Genomic DNA, 23,359 nt, shown 5'->3' with positions numbered 1-23,359 from the left:
TCTTCAACCCTCCTCTCCTTCAACACCTACTAAACATAGAATGCAAATTACAGGGTGGCAAACTAATGCACTTAATGCAACGTAACCAGCAGTGATATCCGTACGGGCATCGCTGTGTTCAGGCCTGTGTTCATTAGAGCTGATCTCAGAAGCTCAAAGGGACTGGATTCTGTTGTCATGGAGAAGGAATTTTCATTCCTGTTACCCCCTTTCAGGTTTGGTGGCCAGCACTGTGGCTCCACCCCTCGAAGGTTGTGGGTTCGATTCCTGGCACTGCACATGTGAAGTTTGTATGTCCTCCCTGTGTTTTTTTCCCCCCAGGTACGTCAGGTTCTGTCCTGGATCCAAAACACATACAGTCAGGGAAGCTGGTATGAAATGTCGGTCATATGTGAGTTTCTGTCCTGCTCATCCCATACAGAGTCACCTGGTGCCACCTGGGCTCCAGGGTCACTGTGACCCTATACTGGATAGGAAGTTAAGAAGGATGGATGGATGGATGGATGGATACTGCATTTTCACTGAAGATATTACATAAATCCAGTGGCTTTGCTGGGCTTTCAAAAATGTTCTTCAAAAACAAAAAAAAAAACCTTAAGCATAAAATTACCGTATAATAAAAAAGCCTAAAATAACTGTAAACAGTCTGCTGCCTCCTAAATAGAGGTTTTATCCAATCAAGACAGAAGCAATCTGAGATTAATGGCTGCTTCCAACGTTCCGACAGAATCCGTCTTACTCAATGATCTGCAAAATAAAACCCACCATTAACATTAATGTTTCTGAAAGTCCTTGGGCAGCTGTTTTTTTTTCCCAAAAGCTGGCTGATGAAACAGGTTTAATAGCAGCACTAAACTAAGCCAGTGTCACAACATGTCTGACTGATGAAATAAAGTTTGGTGGCCGAGCTAAAACTTGCAAGCAACAAAGAAAGCGTGCAAGAGCGCCAAAGTCACACTACTGTTTCCCTTCATTTTCCATGAGCTGACATTGTGACACAAACGTCAACCAACCAGGAAGAATGCTCAGTGCAAAATCCAACGCACTGATCACACCATGTGACCAAATGCCCATCTTTATTTAATAGTACCCCACAAATGTGACATTAGCTTCCATGTAACAAATCTGTTCCTTGGCTAGGTGAGGGCCGTGTAACTTTAGCGAAAAAATGCTGACCCCGAAAGCTTAAAGAAAAAAAAAATACTGCAGTAACTACGACCTTAGCAAAGCAGAAAAGCAGCTCATTGCCTCTGTCACCTTTTAAGAAGCGAATGTCCTAAAATCCATCTTTACACAATTTAACAGCAGGATATTTCGCTTATTCCTCTGCTTAGCAGTGAGATTAAAAGGCCAAGACTTGGCTGCCTGAAGGAGGTTGTTTAAATCTGGACATTTGCACAGGCAGAGATAGCAAAAGAACAGACCACCCAGTGATAAGAGAGGGGGGTTGTGGGAGTTCTGTTAAAAGCGGGGGGGGGGAGTCCATCCCCTTTTTGTTAATAAACAGGGCGTTGTTGGAGAAATCGCCAGACCAACTCCATTTGAAGCTTCGCTTCAGTGATTCCCAACCCCAAGCTCCATGACGGAGATACTTTAAGTAGCAGGGGAGGCGTGCCCCTCCCCCTTCAGTCGCTGAATGGATCGCCCCACTCTGGAATGTGATTTCTACTTATACGTTTTACTGCTCTTGGCAACATCAAAGCGCATATTTGGACACGGGCTTGTTGGTTCTGCGTCAGAAGGTTATCTGGACACAGGTGGCTGAAATGCGCGGTTCCGACCAGAGAAATCTTCAAAGTCAGCTTCAAGAAAGAAGAAAACCAAAAAGAAACTGCATTCATCTGATTAAAAAAAGCCTGATTAAGGCCACAAGGAACAATTCAAATGTTCCCCGGCATTACAAGCGACGGGCAAGTTTTCACGCTTTAATGACCGCGACCATTTAAAGCCAATGCAAATATCTTTGGGGCTTTTTTTAAAAAAAAATAAATAAATACATTTCCTTGGTAACAGGGAGTCCCGCCGCTGAGCTGGCCGGCCAATCGGTGATTAGGCTTAGCAATCCAGGAAGAATTTGACCCCTGTGACATCACCGGGTTGCAACAATGAATCAGCAAGTGTGTAGCACACTGAGATATGGCAGTGCGCTCGCGGTCGGCCCATACTGGGTTTCAGCTGGATGGGAAGATAACGGGTCTGTTCACATTTCAACCTTTTCCAGAACAACAAAGGAAATAAATACCCCCCACCCCCCAAGCCAAAGCAAGAAACAGGCTGGACGGCTCCAACAATGGGGGAATTGTCTCAATCCTGGGATGACAATTTTCCTTCATCTGGGTCAGCAGCATTAGCGTGAGGATTAAAAATGTTGCTAGACCACTCCCCACAGCCTTATCCTCCCAACAGCTGCCACGCTAACAAATCCAGGAGTGCTGCTCTCCCCCATTACTCAAAACACACGCGGGAGATGGATCTGACCTTCCCATTGAGAGTCCAGTAGAGTTTGGGCCTCCTGCAGCTGGTTGCTTTCTCCCACAACCCCATGCGCCTAAAACCCCCATAAAATGCCAATGAGTATCCTGGATTCACAGGTGTTCCCTGATTGCTGTGGTTCCCAGACTACGGATCACCGAGACCCTAACTGGATAATTGGCTACTGTAAATGAGAAGATGGGTGGATTGCAAAGCAGCTATAGATCACTTACGCTTAAACGTTAGCGACGGTTAGCGACCGGCCTCTCTACTCAGAGATCAAGTTGTCACAGCATCGATGTCTTCGACTGCCTTAAAAGAGAACTGATCGGTACTAAATTATAATAAACTGGAACGTACTATACCGAAATATACCCATTGCTTGCTATTTGCATTCAGTGATTGTGAATGATTTTTAATTAATAAAGAATTGTGTGTCTCATAGCTATCAAAAATCATCTGTTGCATTTACTAAAGTGATTATGCACTCCAAGGTTGAGCACAAGGGACGTTCTAAGTAGAACAGGAAAACAACTGCGTTTATGATGTCACAAAAACATCAAAAACCTCCAGTAATGTGTCAGCACACTCTGTAACAACAGAAACCTGATCTAAAAACATCAACGTCCTGTACCTACTGTCCTTGGAGGATTTTTGTAGGACTGTGGATGAGAGCCCAAAGTAACCAGGGTGGCCACAGAGAAGCCACACAGGGGTCTGTCACACAGGTATCCCTGTTACATCCCAGTGATGCCCCCAACCCCCCCCCTCCCTGCAGGCCACACACCAGCTGCCTGCCGGCCCGTGACTCTGCCACGCCAACCATGGAATGACAAATCACTCATCTGTTGCCCCCCCGCCCCCAGCTAAAAGTGGTTTTGCTGGTGTGCCGTGATCGCTGATGATCTTTCAAACAACAGCTGTGCTGAGCTGCAAGTCTTTCACCAGGCCCGGTGCAGTGAAGACGTCAGCCACAGCTGACCGGGCCGTGGCAGCGCATTTCAAAAGCCCCCTTCACAGCTGGAGCCTACGCACCAGAATCGAAACTGCCCCGGGGGAGGGGGCAAAACCCACGCAACAGAGACGCAGAAGAGCAGTGACACACTTCGCATGTATGTCAAGCCTTATTCTGCTACAATCTCCCCAGGATGAGGAACGTAAATAAACAAATGAGAAATTCAAATTGGCACGTCGCATAAGAACTTAGCCAATGATGGTACGTTAAGCTACAGTGCCGAGCTCCGGCACCGGGGGCGCCAGAGTTGACTGCCTGTACACCAAGCTCTGCGTCCCAGGTGTGGATACCCTCAGCGCCGCTTCCAGGGGGCACGAGGCTCTATGTGGCGATGTTGGCGGGAACTGGCTTGATTTGCCATCTGCCCACCAGGTGGCATAGCGGCTAACGTGTTTATGGGCGCCGATCCCAGGAACGGCCAGAGCTGCTGAATCCGTCTGTATCCTAGACGCCTGAAATAATCATTAGCAGTAAAAATAATTAGTTGTAAACATGCAAACGGAGCTGGTAGTTTCAGGTTCTACCGACGGAGAAGACAGTGAAGTGGCTGAGAAATGCTTGTCCGTCGCTCCGTGCCGGCGCTATGCTAACCGTTACCATAGAAACGCCACCCGGCCGCACCAGCCCGTCCTTACTGGGGCTGGCGTGAGGCAGCAGGTGGAACAGCAGCAGCAGGACAGGGCTCCAGATCAGAATGACTAGAACACCACCTATGTCTCGAGTGTAATATTTCCAAGATGCTCCAAAGCAGGGGATACAAAGACTTCAGACTATTCGCTACATCCTATGGTTAATCAACAAAGCATGATCAAGTCGGGTTAAATTCTGGCTAGCCAATTTAGTCAGGAAAAAGGCGTATCGAGAATGAGCAAAAAGGCGTATCGAGAATGAGCAAAAAGGCATATCGAGAATGAGCAGGCCTTGCGTTCAGCCTGCCCAGGCAAGGCGTGATCAGATCCAGTACGATCGAAAGCACGTCCCCGGGGATGACGTTCAGATCCAATCCTCAGGCCCTCCGTGTGGCAGCCATCCGCAGCGTTCTGGTATGCTTTGAAGCCAGCAGCGTGACGGATCAGCAAATAGAAGCTCGTCCTTCCGGAACTGCGTGTTCGAACTCAGCGTCAGCTGAGTGTCCCATCCAGGAAACGCCCCCTCGCCTACATCCTGGAGTCTTTCTCGGATCACCTCAATCCTACCTGAGGTTAGATGGTTTAATGTGGGAAAAAAAATCCTTTGTAAACATACTGTACTGCAGCGTTAGCGGAGTGGTGAGGTTTTCCGTCTCAAAGCACATGCTGTTTCTGAGTCAGCCATAATGTAATCAAAATGGATCTTCTGCATTTCTGGGCGTCTGAGCAGGCCCCCCCTCTTTTGCAGCTCAGTATTTCATTATCCCATCAGGGGAGATTCTAGAACATTTTAAGGTGGGGGACATAAGAGGGGACATAATTCATACAGATGGGACAAACTTATCATTAGCCAATGATATGTTTTGCATCGGTGAGTGACAGGGGAGGGGACACTCTGGGAACCAATCAGCTTTTAGACAGGGCCAGTGGTCATATGGCCTCACAACCGTATAGATCCCCAATTTCCCCAAATCACAGCAGAGTCTGTTGAGTGTGTTCTTCACTAAGGCTGTCATTCACTTCTCCAATGATGAGTTGGACCGTTACAGCATATTCCAGAATATTCCAGTCGGATGTGACACCCGGCTATCTGAAATCAATCATGGCACACGCACACGTGTATCTCAGTTTGCATCCTGTCTATGTGACCTGCTTAACAACAACAACAACAGAGTGCTTCCTCGCCCTGTTGCAGGGCACGAGTGCCGTGCGTCTCATGGGCGTCCGGTTCCCCGCCTCCACGTACACGGACCTCCTTTGGATAACCGCTCGCGGGCTGCTGATGCCAACGTCACCCGTCACTCTTAAAACATATTCTACACAGTTTTAGATTTGCGTGACTTTGAACATCTGTTTTCCACACGATCATGCATTACAGGGCACAAGACCCAGGACAAGATACCAGCCCACTGCAAGACACGTGACACACACAGTCACGGTCACACAGGGCATGGCCGTCTGATACACGCTGATTCATCTAACCACATGTTTTTCAACTGTAGGAGGAAACTGCAGCACAACGATAACGGAAGCGCAAGACAACCCCATTTCTCGAAACCAGGCCCTCTTCCGCCATTGAAAGGAGAAGATGCCACAGGAACAGGAACAAGTCTCCACTATATAACCAATGTTTGGGTTCCAGAAGTGCCAACCCTGCAATACCAGAGGAATAAGGGATTGTATAAAGACACTTCTAGCTGGGTTTTGCTGAATGTGCACAGAGGGATCTCTGTTGTGGTCAGGTGAAGAGTTTTAAAAGGGATTTTTGCTTCAATCTCCAGCCAGAACTCTATCCTGGAAGAGGGGGGGGGGGCGTTTGGTCTGAGGCTGCTTGCCATTCCGCTCAGACACAGGGCCACTCCAGGGAGCAGAAGCCATTAATGGTAAAAAGCTTCTCAGACGCTCTCCTGCGGCCGTCATGAGCCCCCTTCCAGTCCCCCCCCCCCCCAAATCATGACAGCCATCGACTCTTGAGACCGTCTGTCCCCAACAGCACTCTCGCCAGATTCGCTGATTCTGGAACGTCCTGCGATAGACAAAAAAAACCCACACAAAAGAAAGCCAGTCTCTTTTAAAGGCGCTAAATGGCCCCGTAATCTGCTGCGCCGCAAATGATTTGAGTAATCGGAAATTTGCCCGGCGAATCATGTTCAAACGGCAATGAGCAGTGCGTAGGAATGTGCGACATTCCTGGGTTCCGATATGGGCAGTTTAAAGCTAAAAAAAAAAGGTTATTTGTTTGGGAATACCGACCTTCCTCCCTCGTCCACACAAGGGTCCCACTTACCATCTCACAGTGGGAGGCTTTATGTTCTAACAGGGTCAGCTGAGCTATAACCTGGAGGAACAATGTGAGGTTGGTTCAACTTGTGTAGAACAAAAGTGGGGGGCTGTTTTTATACGGATCCTTAAAACGAGGGCAACATCAGACTATAACTACAAGTCCAAACATGGTTTTCAAAACTGAATTTAAGAGTTCTAAGGAGACTGCCCAAGCTTGCATCATTTATAACGGAAATACCTAGCAACTGAGTAACCAAACTAACCAAGTATGTTACTGGTAGCTGGTCTGTCTGCGGCACGGTCCAATTTAATATTTAACATGGTAATCCAATCAGCAGCTGGCAGCCAGTTCAGCAGATTACAAAACAACAACAAATAGGACAGCACCTATTATAACAAACAATAATGAAATTTAAAGTGTATTTGAGATAGATTTCGCATAAAGCTGGGTTTTTATGCCTAAAATGTATACAGGTTGCCAGTTGGCGCATTGATAACCATGTTGCTCAGATGGCCTGGTGTGATGGTAGTTAATTATTAAAGAACCAAATTAGCCTGTGATTCTATGTAAGGGAACCTGAAATCTTGGAATGAAATGGGGGAGGAACGTGGTTAACCTTTATGGAGGCCAATTTTAGCAACAAAGCTGAAATCATCCACCTTCACTTATTCAGCAGGGACCACGTGAACGCAGAGCCAGCGCGGTGAAGCCGATGGTCCTGCCACACAGCGTAGGAGCAGCTCCTTTAAGAAGACATCTGGCGTCCTGTTATATCTGAAATGATCAGGACACGCCATGGATGCTGGGCCCTACAGTCAGCTTATCTAGAGACTCACTTCTTTATAAAGATATTTTTACCCAGAATGCAGTGCTGATGTAAAATCATCACGTCTTTCAAGCGGCAAAGAAACAAAACTATCCATGCATCAAAAAGCCATTTGGATAATTACTGTGATCTGTACAGGACAGACTTAAAGATCCATCGTGTATTTTTATACAGTCTATAAAGCTGAAGCTGAAACTTTAGAGTCTGTGGCAATTTCCATGTCAGATTCTTTTTTTTTCTGAAATTAGCAACTGATTGGCAGGGACGCCGGGTGGAGAGGTGGAGGAACCGGAAAGACGAACCCCTCCGACCGATGATTAAAAACGGCATTACGCTAAGCGGTAGCGCGCTGGAACTGCTAAGAGAGACATTCCAGACCCACAGGAGTCACCCGAAATGTGAAAATTCAGCAAAGAATTCAGCATTTTTTCACAGTTTGAATTTGCAATGAATAAAATGAGATTATAAAGAAACACTGAATCATCTAAACGGAATATCGATGTGACTTTTTTTTCCACCCAGAAGCTGGAGATAATAAATTGCCACGACTGACTGCCTGGAGGCCACAAGTTGCCTGTGACGTGACTGAATGAGCCCCCCGTGCCCCCCCACCTATTGCCCATCAGCACTTTATCCTCTGGATGCCTGAAAGTGGATGGACAGAGTCGAGCTCGTAAGAGGACTAGCCACACCGGGCGTGACAGAGCTGATAGAATGGACTGAAGGTTATGCCCCCCAGGGGGGGAAGGCTGTGCTGGGTGGGAGGAGGGGGGGGGGGCGGGTTAGCTACAAAAGGCAACCAGAACAAGGCCAGTTCCAGGCAGTCAGGGACCCATCCCTCCATTCTCTCGCAATTTCAGAACTGCACCCTGGGTATTTTGGGCTTGATGGTGTTGGAATAGGGGAGGACAGGGGGGGCGTTAATTACCTGTGACATTAAAAGGAGAGAAAGAATATATGTTAAATTATTTAAATGCTTCATTAGCAACTCTGTGGGCTGCCTGTTAAAACAAGGGCTGGAAAAAAATGTATTAAAACTGATCCAGGTCGTCTGATGCGAAAGTAGGCCTAGGCAGTATGTAGGCCTAGGCAGTATGTAGGCCTAGCAGAATGTAGGCCTAGGCAGTATGTAGGCCTAGGCAGTATGTAGGCCTAGGCAGTATGTAGGCCTAGCAGTATGTAGGCCTAGGCAGTATGTAGGCCTAGGCAGTATGTAGGCCTAGGCAGTATGTAGGCCTAGCAGTTCACATACCTAAAACAGTGATGGTGGAATTAATTCCTAACACCCCAGGGCAAGTGTGTGAAACAGGTCACTAGTGTCACTGCTAGCATAGGTGAGTTTAATGTGTGTAGAAAACACTACTGGCCTCTGGGACCACAGCGGTCTGGAGGCGTGGCACTTTGTTTAGGCTAACGCACGTCTGGATCTGCACATCTCACTGGAATCTCTGGTAGGGCTTACAAGCTGACATTTAAGGGAAATCCCACACCACTGGGGCTTAGTCACTCCTCCATCTGAGCAGAAGTTCACCCAACCTAAAATAATAATAATAAACAACTGCATCGTCCGTGACTCACGCGGTCCGTTACTAACTTTGTTTAAGGAGAAGCGGAAGGCAGCACACGCAGTGAGTAACGCTATGCTTGTTGGAAGGAACAACCTCACACATGCATGAAGCAGGACTGACATTCAACGGGCTGCCAAACCCCTTGTCCAAGCTTCCATCCACCATCCAAACCATTTATCCAGCACACGATCACGGTGACCTCACATTCAGCCCGGGGTAAACATTTATACAACATCCTCATATGTCCGACCCACTGTAGGTCGGCCACGGACTAGCCCTTGTTATTAAGAAGTGGTCTGTTTTATGGGGCTATTAGCACGGCTGTGATGTTCTTTACTTCTTGTGACGTTTGGGGGAGCGGCTAGCAGCTTCATGCAAATGTAGACGGTTGCGAGGATCATTTCCAAAAGGCCACCATCGTTATTCTGGTAGAAAGCCAACGCGTTTCAGAGGTAGAACAGGGAAAGGCAGTTCTCAGCCAGCAGAGGTCTGGGAGGTAGATATGGAGCCAATTTCAGGTCAGTTGAATCTCAGTTTCTGGGGAGATGGTTTTGGCTCTTGTGACATCTGCTTAAGCAGAAGCTTTTAAAAGCACAAAGCTAAGATGTTAGCATGGACTCAGACTGTTGCCCAGAAACACAAAGCGGAGGGAGGGGTAGTTTGGGCAGAGGCCACAAGTCCGGTCGTTAGCTGGCGGAAAAGCAACAGCTAGTATCTACAAGGGTTTGCTGCGGTGTGGAAACATAATGTGGCAAATCAAGAAGAACCTTGAAAAGAAACATCTCAGGGTTCTCTCAACAGTGAGCGTCCCTAACATCAAGATACCAGCAGTCCAGGAGGAAAGCACCAGTCAAAACCAGCCCACTGGAGACCACTGAATATGGACCATCTCAAGTCTTAAGCAGAAAAAAATAATAATCTAGTAGTCAAACACTAATCCGATTAATAATAATTTACATACAAACATAACTAAGGTCAAAAGTGTAAGTGACCACCAGTAATCACCAGAACTACAAGTCACTGACAAATCAGGCATCAGGGAGATCATGTGCTGAAGGTTCAGCAACACCCAAAGCAACTAAAACTCTCACCCTGGATCTTCAGATGTGATGTAGGTTAAAAATAGGCCGTAATGTTCTGTGTTTATCACGGCCAGAGTTCTTCTAACAGCTGGCAAACCGTCTGTCCAGTCTCAAGCGTTTGGCTTCAACTGGTCGACCTCTGAAAACAGCCAATATGTAAAGTGGCAAGAGCACCGAATTACCTGCGTATTCAGTATCCATGGCACACATAGACCTTTGTTCCCTCAGAACATAACCCCAGACACTGAATACACTATAATCTGACAGGAATTCTGACCCTATTAGTATGATGGGGTGGGGCACGGCAGTGAAGATATTAACGTTGTGACCTTAAGGTTGCCATTATAATCCCAAATGGGCAACTGCTTTTGTAATATTGAGAGGAGTACTTTTTGCACAACTTTAACAGCAGTAGACATTATAAACTAGCATTAATTCCGACCTAGGTGTGCACTCCTCCCTATCAAACAGTTTACATATGTTACATAGGAGGCACCATTGGCGTGTTCTGTCCACGGCAAAGCCAACACAGACTATCTGAAAGGTGACTGGGTCAAATAAGCTGAGCCTTGGAAAAAAACTGTTCAAAACAAAGATAAAACACTCTATGACTGAGGTTTTTTGGCCATTTTTTTTTTACTGAGCAAAATATATCTCAGATTCGAAATTATCAAAATTTAATGAAATTACGCGATTGAACATACTTAGGGCCAGATTTAGTAAAAAACACATTTTATTGTTTGTTTTTCCAGACAGACAAACAGGTAGTCAGATGCACTTGTTCCCACAAACGGCTGGCAACAGTCGCTGTGTTTGCATACCTCAGCCTTGGCAAACCTGAAGACCAGCCAGCCAAGAAAAAATTAATTATTCCACTCCGATTTTCTGCCCTCCCAGCGTGAAGCGACCGTGGCGCAGCAGGCTTATCGAGTGCAATAATAAAATATCTTTAAAAAAAAAAAAGCAGAAAAAACTGTCAACAAACACCTGACGCTCTTTTCACAGAAAAGCCAATGCGACAGCTTTCACATTCACTTTAAATCAGTAAACAGGAATTAGAATGAAACGTAAAATATTTACTGTGTATAAACTATGGCGCACGCTTAAGAAGATAACCGTCTGAAACTTTGACAAGCGAGTTTACCTTGGCAGGTGCAACTTATTATAACTGCAGGAAAAAATTCAGGTTTCATACGGAATTGCTAGGGCGTTCTGAATATACTCATTCCCCACACGTGCCAATTTATGAATACTTCTCCAAGCCTAAAATTGCTTTCATCAGAATTCAACAACAGCTCGTTCTTAATATTGCTCTAAGCAACTTAAACTTACTAACAGTATGCCTACCAAAGTCAGATCTTGCTTTCCGATCGGCTACCCGCATATTATAATGTACACCTGTATACTACAGACTTGCAGACTATAGCGGTAGGAAAGGTCATCATCTACCAGCGTCTGCGTCCAGAGATGGGTGTTAACCCATTGCATTTTTCCTTGTAAACAAACCGCCGAGATCGTTCCTGCACGCTCAGCGGATCTGAGTGACAGACAGGAGAGGATGTATACGAAAACAGAATCATATGAGCTGAATCATGCGCGGCTTGATGAGTAATTCGTACATGAAACTTATACACCCTTTTTGAGCACCCGTCGGATTTCACACTTCAGAAACGCCGCAGAGAACTGCAACGCCGGCCACGTCTTCCTGAAAACCCAAAACCCACGTCCCAGTCCAGGGAGGAGCTGCGATCGGCTCCGCAGCGCTCTGAAGTCTGTAAGGTGGACGGGGCGGGGCAGTTTCGGGTTCAGCCGGGTCACTTCCCGGCAGGAGTGAAACCCTGCATACAATACGCCCTTTGTGGAAACCTGAGCTGCTCTGAAGCATACCTGCTCCATGTCTAACCTTCCTTCCAGATCCAACATTTATCTCTGCGGCTTTGTTTGTTGCGTCATTCCGGTACGCAGTTAGTCCCTTATCCTCGGATTACGTGACTAACATTAATTCAGCCCAAAACGTGCCTCATTCATTTGTTCTGCCCATTAACGTTCTTGATCTATTTTTACCGAGAACAAGGAAATGTATTGCTTACATATTCCCAAGCTCTGCTGCTTAGATAACAGGAAATGCACACGTTTAGATGAACAGCAACATTAACATTAACAACACTATTACAAATAAGTCCCAAATCTATATCGTTGATTTCGATCTATGTGTTCGGATAGAGGATGATTTTGTCCTCTCGGGCACAGACCCCATACACCTGTTGAAGTGTATATGCTTATCTATGCATCACTTTTTAAACCATAGTATCATATAAGTAAAATTGTATGGCAATTACGCCAGTGGAATTGGGTAATTGTTTCAACACATACACAAGTCGGATTAATGCCTATAAAGGTTTAAAGGAAAAATACAGCATGTATCAACTGAATGCCACAATGGCACGATCCGTATTGAATGTCACCCTTCTTGGACGCTGTTGTAGGACACTAAATGTCCCCTGTAATAATCTGAACACATTTATTTTTCAAACAGACGCGGTTTCTCTCGGACTCGAAGGCGCAGCCACATACGTGCCGAAAGGTTCCCCTTTCTCCGTGTATGCAGATGGATCTCCGCTTCAAAACTATGTAAGACTTCTATCTGTCAGCCGAACGCAATCCATAGCCTCACTCAAGATGTCAGAAAAGAAAACTTGTAATGAACTAAACGCAATTTTAGGACTGACATGTTTCCTTTATACTCCGTATCCCACAAATTAAACTTTCCTCACTGCTACCTCAGCATATAATATCCATGAGAAGCGAAGGGGCGACAATCCGGGGACTATAGTACCAATCGCAGATAAATGGTAAGGAAAAACCCGTTCCTCCCTTACCTTTACATTGCAGAGGGTGGCTAGTTGTGATCTTCACGGTTCCCGATATGGACTCTCCAGGACTGTACACCACCTTGTTGTTGGTAAAAGCGATATCAAATTCTTGGAGCTTCCCCATGTCGTCTGGAGCGGTGGAGGTACGGCTGTGGGTAAGAAAGCGCACGGCAGCGCCGCTACACACCTGCTCCCGGTCCCCGCGCGGCTCCCACGGCCTGACGTCACGCCCGATACGGACCGGAGCACTGCCTCGTCTGCTGCGCTCACGGCTGCTGCGATTCACTCCGTTTCCAGTACGCCTCCTGCGGCGTGATCCCTCTTGTCTGCAAGATAAAAGCATTCGGAAGAAGCTGCAATTATTCTAAGCGGAGGATGATTCACGTTAATACCCCCGCTCAATATTTCAGTTTTAGCCCATGTCGTGTGAAATACCACACTCAGCGTAAAACTGTGCACTTAATGAGAGTTTTTTCCCCAAGAAACGTTAATACGGCTCGCCTGATCACTCACGCCGTATAATCAATAATAAATAATTTTAACATCGCTGGATCTTTTCCACGGCCTGGTCAGAGTGTGTAATTGGAGCAGTTGATCCTGAGTGTAGGATCCTGAGCTTTTCCAAAGCAGAACAGGGCACAACTGAAGTGCATACCCTGGACAGGATGCCAAGAACTTCCCTTTAAGCTAAATTTGTTTTACTCTCCTCCAATGTAAATACAACAACTGAAATGTGAGCGTTTTTTTTTTTACTTGACAGCTTTTTTCTACTGTCTGTCAGTAGAACTAAACGCTCCTTGCAGAAGATGACACTTGCTAAGTCCCAACATGGCTGCTGCGGACTCCCACAAAGCGTGCCTTTCCCTGTTCATTTCTGCTCCATGCTCCACTGAGGGATTAACATTAACTTGCTTCAGAGATCATTCAGCCATCCTCTACATTTACAACAATGATGTCACGCCCAGTAGTCAAAGTAAAAGCCCCCTTGAATCCCTTTACTGGCTTACAGGGACAGGCATGTATATTAACTGCTGAATATATCTGTTGTATGCAGGCTCGACCCATCAGAATGTGTATTTTATTTCCACTTGGGCAGCAGTATGAGCAGGGTTTGTATACGACGTTAAATTACAGTTTTAATGAGAATCAGGACTGGGGGGGTCCAGGTTTGAAGCCGACACTCAGAATCAATACAATCAGTTTAAATCTAAGCACCCCCCCCCCCCCATGTAATCAAGTTCAACATTCTTTCTCAGTGTCAATGTTGTTCATTGTTTAAATGAGCGGGTGAAGGAAATGTGCACAAATGGTGTCCTTCAAGGAGAGCCACTGGGGATCTACCCTGTGTTCTCTCAGATACTCACTTGGAGAAGATGGAGAAAATGCAGCCAGAAATAAATTGGCAAAGCCCTTTAGGTCTTCCAGAATTGTCCTGTTGGCACTGATGACTCGCCTGATATGGAGCAGCTGGCAGGAATGCAGCAATTTGCTGCCTTGATGGGACGCTCCAGTAAAAACGTCTGACGTGGGCCAAGTCACATGATTCTGGACAACATCAGTACAACGTCAGGAAATCAGAGGTCTCCGGTGAACACTGAGAGCCATTTCACAACTTTGTTTGGCTGAAAATATTATATATGATGCAATTTCATATGAAGTACTCTGTGAAAATGACCCAGAGTAGCTCCACCGTCCCACCAGAGACTGGAACCAGCAACGATTCGGCCTTAAGTCTCGTCATTGACCAATTTTTGTCTTTGGTCAGAAATATGGGTCTGATAGAAGAAACTGATTAAAAGTATAGAGAAATACCATCAATTAGGCTAGAATCTCCTGCGATGGCGTGTGTCACATCTGTCATCTGGTTCTCATATAGGGACTGAGGTCTGGAGATGGGGGTCCACTGCATTTCCAGGACAATGGGCACGGTTGTTGCTTGGCTACTGTGTAACCATGGCAATGACAGACTGAAGTTAAATGAGATCTTATGGTCTTGTCTGCTGTTCCTTAGTTTCAGCACTCTTTGGTCAGTTAAATTAACTATAACTTAAAGTCCTATAGCATTTAATAGATTTATTACAACATATAATGTCATTAATTTTAACAGATTTGGGTTTACATATAGGGTTATTGTAATAATTTCACTAAGCGTGGGGTAAAAAGGGCTTAAATATTTCACAGCACCTTGCCTAGCAAGCAAAATGTAACATTGATATACATAACTATCAAAATAAAAATACAATTTCTTCATATGGTGTTTAGATGCTGCATCTTGGATGCCAAAAGGCAGCATACACATATAGCAGAATTAACTAATTATATCAGAATTACAGTTGTTTAGAATATACCTTTTAATCTTCAATTACATTGTTGGCCCTTCTGTGTAAATTAGACTTTATTTGATTAAATAGTATTGGTCAATACTATGTCTGCCCCTTGTTAAAAGCCCTTTAAAAATAAAAGTGAATTGGATTGAATTGAACTTGGGTGCTAGACAAGAAAAATTGTATTACGTGCAAAATTTCCATGGTTACAAATTATAAGCGCTGACACCAAAGAGACCGGCGGAACTAGCTTATAACCTGACAGGCCCTTGCTGCCATCTAGTGGTCTTTTGTGTGTGATTTGGATAAGCACATTAGACTCATTTTGAAACGTGAGCGCAAACGCTGTTTGATTCTACAGAGATTCAGGTGTTCAGAGAAAACCCCGGTACCTCTTATCATTGTCGTAACATTTAAAAATACTACAGTAGACCTAATTCCAAGCAGCGAGCACTAATGATTACAAATAAACGCTGAACCTTTGACCCCCACAACCCTAACCGGGGTAGGTGGTTGGGGTATGGATGAGTGATGATGTCATTTTTATGACGTGATGCGTTTTATGGAAGCAGTCGAGATATGTTACAGTACTCACTGCAATATGACCACCATGTTTTTTGTGGTTTATCACGTTTTCCCCAGGGATACAGCGTAGGAGAGCTGGGTTAAATTAATTACGGTTTGGTGACGATAGTTAATTCCGGAAAATCACTCTCCGATTTCTTGCTGCCGTTCTGTTGTTACACTGATTCGTGTCCCCGGTCTAACATGCACCAGAACGGCAGACTGTGACTCTTTATGTTATGTTTAATTTAAAAAGAAGCATAAAAGCCTATAATTGAACACCATTTATTTTAAAAATGCCTTCTATCTTGGAAACACAGCTGTAATAAGACCCTGCAAAACAGTCAACATAATAGCTGAAAACAACCTGAACATTAAATAAAAGATATGAGAATGCTTGATCCTTTACAATGATTCCATTTTTAAAGTAAGTTTGTTCAGCATAAAGCTAGACAATAGGACCCTGTCTATCCTGGACAGTGGATGGATGTACAACATTTCCTTATAATGGAATCTGGAGCCTGTTCTTGACATCATCTCTGTATTTAAACTCAAAACCAAGTGTTCTGTTTCAGCTGGTCCAATTTCAAGCCAGTGTGATTGTTTACCTTCAAAATCAGGGGCATTGGGGGGGGCATGGATACAGGTAGATTTAGGGGGCCCAGCACTTGACCGGGCCTGTGAATATGTAAAATTATATGTGAAATATGACTGGGGGGGCTGGTGACATTTTGTCAACAGGTTCAGAATTCCTGGGTATGCTGCAGCCCGGAATACAAGTATTAAAGAAATATATTCCCTTAATAAAGCTAAAAATACCTGCAATAATCTACATCTGTGGGAAATGCCGAAACTACTACATCACATCTCCCGAGGTTATTAAAGGTGGTGGTTTATACAAAAATATTCAGGCCTCCAACCATCCCGCTTGGTGCAGGAGACGGGCCCCCGGCTCAGGGGAGTCCCCCCCCCCAGGGCATCCCAGGAAGCAGGTGCGGACAATGACCTCGGTGACGGCGTAGGGGTCGCAGTTGGCCGCGGGCCGCCGGTCCTCGAAGTACCCCCACCCCTGCAGGCCCACTTGGCGCGGGATGCGGACGCTGGCGCCGCGGTCGGCCACGCCGGCCGTGAAGCTGTGGATGCTGGACGTCTCCTGCAGTCCCGTGAGACGCCGCAGGTTGTCCTGGCCCCCGCGAGGGTCGTACACACGGATGTGCTGGGCGTGTCGCTCCTTCAGCTTCTCGATGGCCTCCTCCATATACCTTTTTTGTTGGGGGCATCATGTTTTTATTTACAGCTCATTATGTTTGAAATCTGCTGCAATGAATTTGAGTGATTCTCTCTCATATATGTGTGTGAATGTTGTCACGGCGCAGAGTTCGCAACTATGTTTGGTTCCTGCTTAGCAAACGTAGCCAAGCAACTGGGAAACAGCACAAACCTGCCCTGTAAGAACTGCTTAAGGTCCCTAGACCTCCACCCCATCTCCACCTCAGTCCTCCAGTCTGACAGCCTAATGGCAGATCAACAGTCCTGTCCTGACAGACAGGTTTAACTGACTCCATAAATCTACTTAAACAAACAATGCCCTTACTTGTGGATCCAGGAACATCTTCTTCCTGAGACATGCGCTACGTTTTAATGTCTGCACAATATGCACATTAATGTTTTGTGCGTTGCTCTGGACTGTGAATAGAAATCAGCTCAGAACGCCTGCCAGGACTGGCCCACCACACATACAAACAGAACATTTTTACCAGTTTTTGAGGGGGGGGGGGGGGGGGGTTCTGTCTGATGAGTTTTACTGAGTGGAGAGGGAGGGGGGGCACCATGATAAATTTTGCCAGCCCACAAACCCATCAGCCAACTGGAAAAATGCCCTGATTTTGTATATGGGTCTGGGTGTGCATTTATTATGCATTATGCTAGGATATCTGTGTGTTTGTGTGTGTGTGTGTGTGTGTGTCTCCCCGTATGCACTCCCCGAAGCTCCACACTCACTGCAGCCCCCCCTCGGCCCTGCTGGCCTCTGTGCTGACGTTGGTGTGGCAGCCTGCACCATTCCAGTCCCCCGTGATGGGCTTGGGGTCCAGACTCGCCACCACCCCAAAATCCTCGCACACGCGGTGAAGCAGGAACCGCGCCATCCACAGCTGGTCGGCCACGTCCAGCCCTTCCCCTGGGCCCACCTGGAACTCCCACTGTAGGCCCCCGGTCAGAACACGGGGCGGGACATAAACAGGACAGTGATGGAGGAAGATGGGGGCCATGAAAGAGGGCAAATAAGTGGGAGGAGGGGGATGAAGTCACAGCCTGGAAAAGACTGACGTCCCACAACTGACATTGCATTTCTTTAATTCTCCAGAATGCTCTAATACAACCTCTAACAAAAGAAGAGAATTTCCCTCCTAAAATGAATAGGATTTTTTCACAAGCAAAGGGTAAACATTCATTTCCTAAGCCACGTCAATGATTTACATTCCTGTTATGTAAGCCACTTTAATCAGTTGTTTGGACATGATGTGCACAGCCTTCGCCAACCATACCAGCCATGCCAAACAACGCACAAGACCGTGGGTTTGCATCTCCATTTATTTAGCAAACGCTCTTGTCCAAAGAGACATACAAGCGAGGAAAGCTTGAGGTCAGAGAGGAGGGCCGGCCAGCATCGGCGGCTTAGGGTCTTGATCAAAGGGCCAGCAGTGATATGATCACTCAGTGGATGGAGATACAGCAGTAGGATGTGGCTCGGCAGCTCCTTACCTGAGAGGGCATGACCTCTGCGTTAGTGCCGACGACCTTGATCCCAGCATACAGGCAGGCCTTGTAGTGGCACTCGACGATGTCTCTACCATAGGCTCTGTCTGCCCCCACACCACAGTAGTACGGGCCTGGGGGAGCGCAGGAGAAGCTGGACACCCTAAATCTCAAAGGTGTAGCCTCCTCGTGGTGTGGCATTGCATTAGAACTGATATTTATATCCTGTACTAAGTTAGGACACATACCCGCCCTTTCGGCTGCGTAAGACTGAAGCCAGAGTACGCCAGATTGGTTTAACTCCGAAGGTTTATCCAATCAGAAATGGTGATCAAAGCTCAGCACATTAGAAAGATGCTGCTAACTTATTTCTTCACGTTTGTTTGTGAAATCAAGCACTAGACTTTGGGTCAGGAAATTCAAAAGAACTTTACCATCTAAAGGTTGATTTACACTTCGGTATCTAGCCTACACAGAGCTTACACCATAGCCTACACAGAGCTTACACCATAGCCTACACAGAGCTTACACCATAGCCAACGCAAGTGGCCTATGCTGTTGCGAGCCTTAATATTTCTGTGCTGGTGTGTTTGTCTTGCTCCACAATTACACTGTCAAAACACCATTTGGCTGAGCACAGTTTTCTTAAAACATTTTTACTCTGATGTAGGAAACAAAACTTAGCAAGCTTTCCAGTTTTAATGACTGTTCCTTTTCAAGATTATCTAGTATCGGTTTAAAAATCTGTTTAGCGTTTACTGCCGCTGCATGTGCCCTCTTGTATGCTCAAAAAAAAATCGCATTTCGATATCAGAAATTTGCCAATATGGTGAAGTTTTAGTGTAAACAAATGCAACCATGTTTTCTAACAGCATGAGCGGCTGCAACCGTGGTAAAAACAGAAGTCTACCAACAAGCTAAATGCAACTTGTCTCACCTAGAATACCCCCAGTTGGAAATGAACAGCAACAAAACATTTGCGTACTAGGAAGTGTGGTGTTAACAAGGGGACCAGTCACAGTTGTTGCGGTCTGGGTCACTGCAATGTGTAGTTACATTTCTGGGGGGTGTACGTCGGTACGGTGTCGATTTGGTGCAGAAGTATAAATCAGCTTTAAGTGTGTTGTGCTTCACAGACCCCTGCTGGGGGGGGGGCTTACCCTGTCGCCCCGGAAACCCGTTCTGCGGCCAATCGAAGGGGTGGCCGTCGACCCCAAGCAAAGTGTACTCCTGCTCCATGCCGAACCACACCTTCAGGTCCTGCACGTCCTCCATCACCTTCCGACACCTGACTCGCAGGTTGGTCTCTGCACAAAAAAGCGTAGAAGGTATAGAGAAGGGTTATTCAAATCATGGTCCTCGAGGTCCGAGCACTGCTAGTTTTCCAGCCATCCTTTACCTGTCAGTCAGGTGTGAAGCTTCTGACCAATCAGAATCAGTAATCTTTAAACTAACTACCTGGGAGAACTGAAAACAAGGCCTGGTTTTGGAATCGAGGTCCAGATTTGAAGAACCCTGGTATAGAGGCTGTGCCCATGATTGACAGATTCCTGCCAGGTCAGCATTTTCTGTAAAGCATGTATTGGAGGGAAAATTAATCAGAAACCTAATGAAGAACATCTCTTAGTAGGTGGTTTGACAGCTGTGTGCTGTATACCCAGAACAACTAGGATGTGACATGGGTTTAACATGGTTCATCTTTTTGAAACCACTCGTAAATCAGCCTGAGGTTGCTGGAAACTGCAATGATAGATTTCCTTGTTGACAACACCCAAAAAACAATTCCAGCAGCACTTGACATGGTCTATTTAAAGGTACGGTGACATGTCTCTGGAAGAGATTCACATTCTAGTACAAAACTATGAAGGCCTCACATATAATCTATACAGTATACATGTCAAATGTACTGTAGGCAGCCTGCAGTTCCCATTGATTTTATCCTCTCTCCATATGATATGGCTGTAGGGGTATGAATAGTAGAGCAGATGTTTATTCGGAAAGACAAGAATAATTCCTAATGGCTATGGACACTGAAAGGTTTTAAATGGGCCTGACACAATAATGGACTACATCTCTCCTTGACAATTGATTCTGCACCGAGGCTTAATGAGGTAGTATTGGTCTTTCACTGGATTTTGCCACATCCACAGAAAATGGATCCAAAGTGGAAGCTGCCTTACAAGATGAGCCAGTCTGGGGAGCCCTAGTCGGTCTCATTGAACCGATCTGTCAGCTTTCAACTGGGGGGAGTTTTGTTTGGCCAGACTGACACTGGGGCTGTGGAGGGTAGTTCAGTTTGCTTCAGAAGTGGGGAGGTAAACGAAATATTAAAGATATTAGGAAATAAAGAAAGTATAGAAAAAGCAAATAAAACATTGTTAAAAAATAGGATATTTAAATTACATCATAAAAAATCTGTGGAAATTGAGAAATCAAGTGGGCCAAACAAAACATAGCACAGAGATTGACCTCTTTGTCGTAGGGTAAAACTGAGGTTGAATATCTTCTGCTTGAAATGAGTCAGTTATAGGGCCATGAGGTAGACTAGACTATCAATCTCAAATGAAACTACTCAGTGAATTTAATGAAGAATGTGGAAAAACACACAAAGAGGGCTACTGAGGACGTTACTATGGACACCAACAGAGACAAGATGAGCCTATCAGGAGATGGAGGAGCCGATGGGTTCAGAAATGGCACCTGCGGGCTGGCGGTTGAACTTCAGCACTTCACACAGTACCAGCTTGTTGGGGTCCAAAGCGAAGGGGTCGCGGAACATGCGCACAGGGACAAGGTGCATGTCACTGTTGGAGGTGTCCGCCTGGTATGTGCTGGAGCCGTCAAAGTTCCATTCCGGAAGGTCTACCACAGAGATAATCAGATAATCACATCTGATAATGAGCAGATAGTCAGTCAGGCATTGTGTACGGAGACACTGACCCCCATTTGAACCAGTTCAAACCCCAAGTAGACACGTCGCTGCTGTTGCTTTGTTGAAAATATTCAAGAACACAAGTTCATAAATCACATGCTATGAGTGGATAGTTTTTGTAAAGGTTTCTTTGCCTCCCACGGCCCCATTACCCTCAATGCCCTGCGGCTCGCACTCCAGCGTCCGCGTCTTGCAGCGCAAAGTCTCGCCGGAGCCGTCGATCCACACGTAGGTCACCTGGGCCACGTCGCCCTGCGGCAGGCTCCTGTAGTGCTGATGCAAATTCTTGTTCAGGCGAGAGCTGGCTGACACGGGAGACATGGCAGCTCTGCAGAGAGACATGGACAGCAATGGTCTAATGTGTGCCAGGTTCACGCTGGAGACCTGGCTAACTCTCAGCAGAAGAGACCCAGTCCTGCTTCTGGCCTGGTCTGTAGAGTTGGGGCGTTCCGAATCAGTTTGTTTACAGACTGGATGCCGAAACAGCACGCTCTAATTTTTAACCGAACATGGTTTAAATTTTCTTGATTATTAAGCTTCTTTAATTTATTTAGTGTGTTGTTTTGAAACTGTACCAGTTCATTAAACTTTGTAATGAATGTCTGAGGCTTAACCAAGGTATATTCTGACTGCAGAACAGGACCATTGCTAGAGATTTATGAAAGGGGTGGGGCTCAATCTTTACTAGGGGAGGGGTCTGGTTTTAATGCCAATAATTAAGAACACACTATATAAACTAGTGTACATTTATTTGCCCAAAAAACATCCCTGTTGAAGCCCCTGCTGTAGAATGTTGACATATGCAGGTGGGGGGTAGCTGGTCGGTATGGTGTTATGTCACATTATTGTCCCATTATATCCTGCATAAGAGTAAACAGATTGTCAGTGACACACTTCAGGAAACACAGCAGGGCCCAATGGTACAGGTGCCTGGAACTCTGGGCCAAAAATCCCCACAGCACGCGACCGACCTGTTATAGGGGAGGGGGCCCTGTCCTGTCACCACTGTAATGTATGTCACTAAAGCCTCCTATAAATCACAGAATGAAGCTGAGACTTGCAGCTGGGGCTCATATACTTTCAGTTCGACACGTTCAGCTCTGACTTCAGCAGGATTTGTATGGATTAGTGCACCTGACACATAAAACACATTAAATTCATGATCCTTCTTTTCTAAATTTTGGTCAAGGTCAAATCACGAAGTTTACCCTTATCACATATTCATTCATGTCATTCACCTGGAAAGCTCAGGAAAGTATTTTACAAATAAAAATTAGGTGAACTATCTGAACTATGAAAGTCAGAAGAATCTATTTTACTGTAATTATTTTCCACATAGTATTAATGATCAATGTTTTTCATAATCCTGTAAAAGTATTACAGTAAATACAGAAAGCAGTTTAACAATTATTCTCATATTTTAACTAAATTTAATTATTATCCATTAGGCATTTGCAATTAACATTTTACAATGTTAGTGTTAAACATACCTTTTAATTACTAAAAGCATCTCTAGATTAACATTTGGCCACAAAGGTGAAGGTAACTTACTGGCGTTTGAAGGCAGCAGCCGACCAGGACTGAGACTCTGCAGGGCTGAGCCACTCTGCAAAGGGACAGCAAGTCTGCTCCTTGTTTTAAGGGCATCCAGAGCTGCTTGTCTGGATTCAGAGGGTCCCCAGGAGAGATGACTGGGCGACACAGATGATGAGCCCGTTTGACAATGATTAGCAAGCGAAGCAGTCACACACACACACACACACACACACACACAAACACAAACACATACACACATAGACACAGACACACACAGAAACACATACACAGAGACACACACACAGAAACACACAGAAACACATACACAGAGACACACACACAGAAACACACACACACACACACATTGATTGATTATTGATTCCTGGTCTTAGAGGAATGTCTTATGATGAAAGGTTAGCTGAGCTGAATCTGTTCAGCCTCCAGCAAATGAGATTAAGGGGGGACATGATCCAAGTATATAAGACTCTAACAGGTCT

At 45.7% G+C, this 23,359-nt stretch overlaps 2 protein-coding genes across 3 annotated transcripts in view; both read right to left on the bottom strand.

Moving 5' to 3' along the window:
* Positions 1 to 15,748, bottom strand: part of arrdc1b (arrestin domain containing 1b) — a 35,218-nt gene extending 19,470 nt beyond the window's left edge. The window contains exons 1-5 of one of the 2 annotated variants that reach the window (XM_023831512.2): positions 15,669 to 15,748; positions 14,562 to 14,692; positions 14,114 to 14,294; positions 12,937 to 13,075; positions 12,756 to 12,828 (exon numbers count right to left, since the gene is read on the bottom strand). In XM_023831512.2, coding sequence (XP_023687280.1) covers positions 12,756 to 12,828; positions 12,937 to 13,075; positions 14,114 to 14,294; positions 14,562 to 14,692; positions 15,669 to 15,685 — 541 coding nt within the window. In that variant the 5' untranslated portion in view covers positions 15,686 to 15,748. Of the gene's footprint in view, positions 1 to 12,755; positions 13,076 to 13,262; positions 13,416 to 14,113; positions 14,295 to 14,561; positions 14,693 to 15,668 lie in introns of those variants that run through there. The other variant, XM_023831513.2, reaches the window with a different exon arrangement.
* Positions 15,749 to 16,544: 796 nt separating this feature from the next.
* On the bottom strand, positions 16,545 to 21,647 carry LOC111853996 (glutamine synthetase-like). The gene is made up of 7 exons (XM_023831529.1): positions 21,479 to 21,647; positions 21,095 to 21,256; positions 20,052 to 20,060; positions 19,555 to 19,701; positions 18,401 to 18,528; positions 17,639 to 17,838; positions 16,545 to 16,899 (listed from the first exon to the last, which is right to left on the bottom strand). The coding sequence occupies exons 1-7, from the start codon at positions 21,645 to 21,647 to the stop codon at positions 16,545 to 16,547; spliced, it is 1,170 nt and encodes a 389-aa protein (XP_023687297.1).
* Positions 21,648 to 23,359: the final 1,712 nt, after the last annotated feature.

The sequence above is a fragment of the Paramormyrops kingsleyae genome, chromosome 7 (genome assembly GCF_048594095.1).
Source record: "Paramormyrops kingsleyae isolate MSU_618 chromosome 7, PKINGS_0.4, whole genome shotgun sequence".
NCBI classification, from domain to species: domain Eukaryota; kingdom Metazoa; phylum Chordata; class Actinopteri; order Osteoglossiformes; family Mormyridae; genus Paramormyrops; species Paramormyrops kingsleyae.
Note: the sequence above shows the minus strand (reverse complement) of the source record. Positions and strands in the feature narration are given on the sequence as shown.

Bases quoted from the DNA above. Each gene is read 5' to 3' on its own strand.
- LOC111853996 (XM_023831529.1), bottom strand. From the start codon at position 21,647: ATGTCTCCCGTGTCAGCCAGCTCTCGCCTGAACAAGAATTTGCATCAG. The intron at 21,257-21,478 runs GTAATGGGGCCG...TCTCTGTGGTAG, and splicing joins CGAGCCGCAGGGCATTGAGG to ACCTTCCGGAATGGAACTTT. The intron at 17,839-18,400 runs GTAAGGAGCTGC...GGGGGCCTACAG, and splicing joins CAGAGGTCATGCCCTCTCAG to TGGGAGTTCCAGGTGGGCCC.